Genomic DNA, 5,212 nt, shown 5'->3' with positions numbered 1-5,212 from the left:
CAAAAGATCATTTCAAGTGACAAAGGTACCTTTTGCATCCAAATACGTCCCTTGCGGATGGCATGCTTTAACCTCTCCACGCAAATGGTGTGCAAAGGCAGGTAGAAGGCCAGCTCTGTCTGTGGCAGAATAATGGACAAGGCACAGGTGTTCTTGTCCCCCTTAAGCTCGCCATCGAAGATAAGGGACACAATAATGACGCCCTTTTCTGCGAGGACAAAAAACTTCATGTCCACTGCACCACACTCTGCACTGCGCAGAATTTCTCCATTTAATGTGTGATTTGCCAAGAACGTCACATCTCCGTCACTGAGGAACATCTCATGATCACCCTTTGGCGCCCAGATGTAATGGACCCGAGGACCAAGAATGTTGTCCCAGTAAGCAAAGGTGGCAGCCAGCAGTGGGCATTCTCCCTCTATTACTACTTCAGACTTTGCCACAGCAGGTGACTGGGGTGGACACCCAGAAGACATTTAGGTGTAAATGTTTCAGTCTTCGGAAAGGCTGGATAATGATCAGTCTGAAATGTAAAAACATCAAAATAAACCACATAAATCAATGTGAACATAAAAGTTGCTACATGTTACAGCCAAAGTAATGATGTTTGCTTTCTGCCCTGAAAGACTGGATCTAAATGTTTTCCCTTAGCTCATTATTGTATGTGGATTTAAAAAAAAAAAAAAAGCCAAAATAATTCAATAACTTCGGTCACTTTACTGCATGCACTTTACAAATCCTGCACAGTGCAGGAAAGCTGCGAGCTACATATTTTGGACTACATATGTACTTTCTTTCACTCCATCGACTCCATATGTTCAGAATGTGAGTCTATTTTACAAGTGTTTTATTATCACTGCCCTTATTCCCCTATCACTATTTTTTATTGCCTATATTATTTGCTCTATCATGTGGAATGTAAGTCTACTCAGGGAAGTGAACAGTATAAAAATGTCATTGTGTAGTGTTACTATGCATATGACAAAAAAACTCAGCTAACATACATATATACAGTTATTTATATATATATATATATATATATATATATATATATATATATATATATATATATATATATATATATATATATATATATATATATATATATATATATATATATATATTGTTTGTGTGTTTGACTCCATAAGCAGTGACTGCTTTTCCTTGACCTGATGTTCACATTAATTGATCCAACTGTTTGGTTTCACTTATTGATGGAATAATGATGGAATGAGAAACACACAGTACCAGTCAAAACTTTGGAAACACTTTGAAATTGTAAACACTCACGCTCTTGAAACTAATACAACTGACAGGAAAAAAAAAGAGAAAAAAAAAGAATTGTAAATCTGTTATTTGGGCAAAAGGTGTCTTTTTTATTGTTAATCTGAATATTTTTTTTTTTTTATTGCTCCTAGTAGAAATGAATATGTGAATTTCAGGGAAGCGCAATGAATTGCAAGTCCGCCTTACAGGACCTGAGTTTGAATCCAGCTGGATCCGGCCTTCCTGTGAGTTTGCATGTTCTCCCTGAGCAAGAGTGGATTTCCTCCGGGCCCATACACGGCAGGTGAAATGGAAATACTAAATTGTCCTGAGGTGTGATTGGGTGCATGAACGGTTGTTCGTCTCAGTGTGCCCTGCAATTGGCGGGCAACCAGTTCGCAAGTGGCGCAAGCTTGCTGTGCACTTTACGGTAGAGCCGGAAAGAAGAGCATTGCTGAGAACTTTCAAATGCTGTGCCTTTCTACAAGCCAGGTGAGTGCTCTTGCTTGGCTTTGTTTTGTATTGAAAGCTCAGCTGGCCGTGTTGGATCGCTCCTGGTGACCGCAAAGCGGCCGACATGATTCATTCCTGTCCCCTGCGTGAGCCGTTGAATGTTCCTGAAGTTGATTGGCTGTTGCGATGCGACACGGAAAATGTTAACTTTGCGCGAAAGGTGAAATTTCGCTTGATCTGGCCACTGTTGATATTCCATACATAGTGAGAAGAATGACGTCCGCAAACTGGAGGATGGGGGCCCGTCCGCAATATAAATCTAAGGCGTTGACTGGTCCGTGGTGATCAAAAGGTTGGACCACTTCTCTAGAATACGTGTCAAACTCAAGGCCCGGGGGCCAGATCTGGCCAGAAACATAATATTATGTACCCTGTGAAATGCTGATTTGACTTCAAATTTCCAACAAAAATACCAAATTTTCAAGTTGTCTTTTAAGAGGTCTTAGAGAAGAAAAAAAACAAAAACAAAAAAAACAAAAAAAACAACGGTTTTTGTTCCCGATCTCTCTCTTGTAGTTTTTACTGACCTCTGATTTCAAAACTAGTTAAGTGTGTGACAAACTTGAAAATATATTCGACCTGACAGTTGTTTCTACCCTTTGACAGAAACTATAACTACAATGTAGCCCACGATAAAATTAGTTTGACACCCCTGCTCTAGAAAATGGATGGATGTGAATTTCATTTATAGACCTTCATAATGTCGATGTACTGGTCCACAATTCAGGAGAGTGTTTCCAATCATTTGACCGGTACTTTATTTCTAGAACCATAGTTTATATTACAGAGAGTAACCGCTTGCCAAATTTAGGAGCGACTTTGTGCGACTACACGTCAGCTTTGTGGGAATGTTACATTTTATTAAATTTTGTAGACCCGTTATTGCCAATTACATCACAAAAAAAGAGATCGTATCAGGTGGGAAATATTATAACAAAGGACTAATAGAAAGAACGAACTATCTAAAGATTTTGTGCCGACTGTTGTCCCTCTAAACATAAAAAAGGCAACATCACTCGTTTAATATTGTGGCGACGCTTAATTTAGCCGCGCTAACATGATATCCCACAATATACAGTATATAATCCGTAGTGACTTACCCCTTTCGTCGTTCTGACCACCACCGTGCGGTTCTACTGAAGTTTAATTTACACTGTGGCGCAAGCTAAATGTTTCTCAACTTTCATTGGGGGGTTATTTCAGTCAAATGGAAACGCAGACCTTATAACGCTTGACCAGCACGGATTCTGTTGTGGACTTGTAATGAAGATACTTCCTGATACGTAATCGTCATGTTATTTAAAAGCGGTCCCAAGCGCCCTCTAGTGACCGACTACGGGATGATGATGATGACGACCCCAGCATTCTAAATGTCCTTTTATCGAACCAATTCGCAGAAGAGTACCGGAATCCTAGTGGGATACTCATTCATTCATTTAAAAAAGATGTTTAGTGTATAATTTATTTTACCACTAAATTATTTTTCATGTACAAGTCAAGGTATTCTTTACTTATTTAGCAAGTTTCAGCAGTTAAAAGATACTATTTTGTCTATAATCAATTTGCTAAATAAATAATTTTTCATATGTAATTAATACTTTTAATTAAAAAAAATAACACTTCCATGTTCTGTCATGAAACGTTCTGTCACGTTAAGGAACAATTACAACTCACCTGTTTTATGGGTTTGGTCATGTGACGTTCACAAACTGATCCGTAATTGCATGTTTCTTGAGCTAGTGATGGAGAAATCAAAGCTTTTTGGTCCACTGAATCAGTCTGAAGCAATTGTGTTGAAATGGGTCAGTAATGCGAACCATTCACATGAATCCGTTTCGAGCATCACGACACTGCTTCCTGAAACACTGCATCAATGGGACAATTGTGTCGAAATGGGTCCGAGTTTCAAAGCATTTGACACAATTCAGTATGGTGACATCTTTTGGATAAAATCATATTGCATTTCCGTTTGACATTTGGGCAATGTGTATTAAGAATGTAGGACACTATTGTATCATTCTTACAAAACAAAACAAAAAATGAAATGCTTGTGCAACAAGGTACTGTGATGGTAGTTATATAAAATTACTATTGGTTGTCAACCAGTTCAGGGTGTCCCCCGTCTAGTGATGGGTTGATGAGGGATTATAGAGTGTGTTGGCACACTGACACGATGTGTTGATACTGTGTAAAAATTGTGTCATCAAATACTGACTCCTGCTGGACGTTACTAATCCCTCCAGGCAACCCACTGACGAGTGTATACCAGGGGCGTCACTCGACCTCACAAATGAGGTATTATGACAGATTCTTATTAAATACAATGAATGAGATGAGTGTCAAATTTAATAAACTTTTGACGTAAATGTTTGTAGTTAAATGTCAATTCGCCCAATGTAAGTCAATGGACTTTTTGGATTTCAACCACTGACTCGGCACGCGTTGGTCCGGTACTTTAACCACCGGACCAAGGAGCCTCTCTGTGCATCACAAAAAAAGTCTAAATGACAACGAATGTGACTGTCTCCCATTGGAAATGAATGGTGAATTGGTTCGACAATTATGAAATTATGGGAGAAATATCTGCAATGTGTGAATTATTGGAATGCTGGGAGTGATGACGCGCTCACAAGACCGTGAAGCAACCATGAGATTTGGATCGTTTCAGCGGTTGCGTCGTGTTGACAGACGCGCTTCCTTATAAACACAGTTCTTTCTGTGTCGACGCAGTTCAATGAGTGCATGCGTTGGTCACGTGATCATTTTGAAGCAGTACACTCACCGACTCGGGGATTGTTCTCTGAATTCGGCACACGCATCGGTGCTGCTGGACCCATCACTACCCTCGTCTACTGCCTGAAGTAAGCTGGGATAGGCACCAGCAAGCCCGCGACCCTTGTGAGGATAAGTCGATAGAAAATGGAAGGATCAGAGGATGCATAGTTACATAAAATGCTTAAAACACTGGAATTGGTATTTGTGTGTTTTACATATTTTTATTCAGAAACATGAACTCGGAAACATGAAAAGAAACATGAATTCAGAAACATGAAAAAAAAAACAACTCACAGAACCAGAAAAGGCTGATGGCCCACAACAGCAAAGAAAAAAAAAGGAAAAAAAAAACACCAAATCCAAACAGAACTTGACATGTTATATATGTAGAAACTTAGAAACTAGTCCAAAACTTTACTTGCTGCATAAAATAAGCCCACTGGATGTTAACAATCAATATTTCAATTTTTTAAGAACATTTACAACTTTCTCAATGTTTTATAAACCAGGAATCATTCATGTATCTAGACTTTAAAGAAAGACACAAAGTAACCATAATTTGGTTCACTTTTTTATGATTATCAAAACACATTTGTTAAGTCACAAATAATGACAGGGTTTGTGCCTCCAAAACTGGATTTTGTCACATTTCAAGAAT

The 5,212-nt window shown here is 38.7% G+C and overlaps 1 protein-coding gene across 2 annotated transcripts in view; it reads right to left on the bottom strand.

The window, feature by feature from the left end:
* Positions 1 to 3,042, bottom strand: part of c9orf72 (C9orf72-SMCR8 complex subunit) — a 17,263-nt gene extending 14,221 nt beyond the window's left edge. For both annotated transcript variants that reach the window (XM_088434089.1, XM_088434090.1), the window contains exons 1-2: positions 2,880 to 3,042; positions 30 to 523 (exon numbers count right to left, since the gene is read on the bottom strand). In XM_088434089.1, coding sequence (XP_088290215.1) covers positions 30 to 476 — 447 coding nt within the window. In that variant the 5' untranslated portion in view covers positions 477 to 523; positions 2,880 to 3,042. The remainder of the gene's footprint in view (positions 1 to 29; positions 524 to 2,879) is intronic.
* Positions 3,043 to 5,212: the final 2,170 nt, after the last annotated feature.

The sequence above is a fragment of the Hippichthys cyanospilos genome, chromosome 14, assembly GCF_059441005.1.
Source record: "Hippichthys cyanospilos isolate Australia breed blue-spotted pipefish chromosome 14, RoL_Hcya_1.0, whole genome shotgun sequence".
Taxonomy (NCBI): Eukaryota; Metazoa; Chordata; class Actinopteri; order Syngnathiformes; family Syngnathidae; genus Hippichthys; species Hippichthys cyanospilos.
This window is presented reverse-complemented; position numbering and strand designations above follow the sequence as displayed.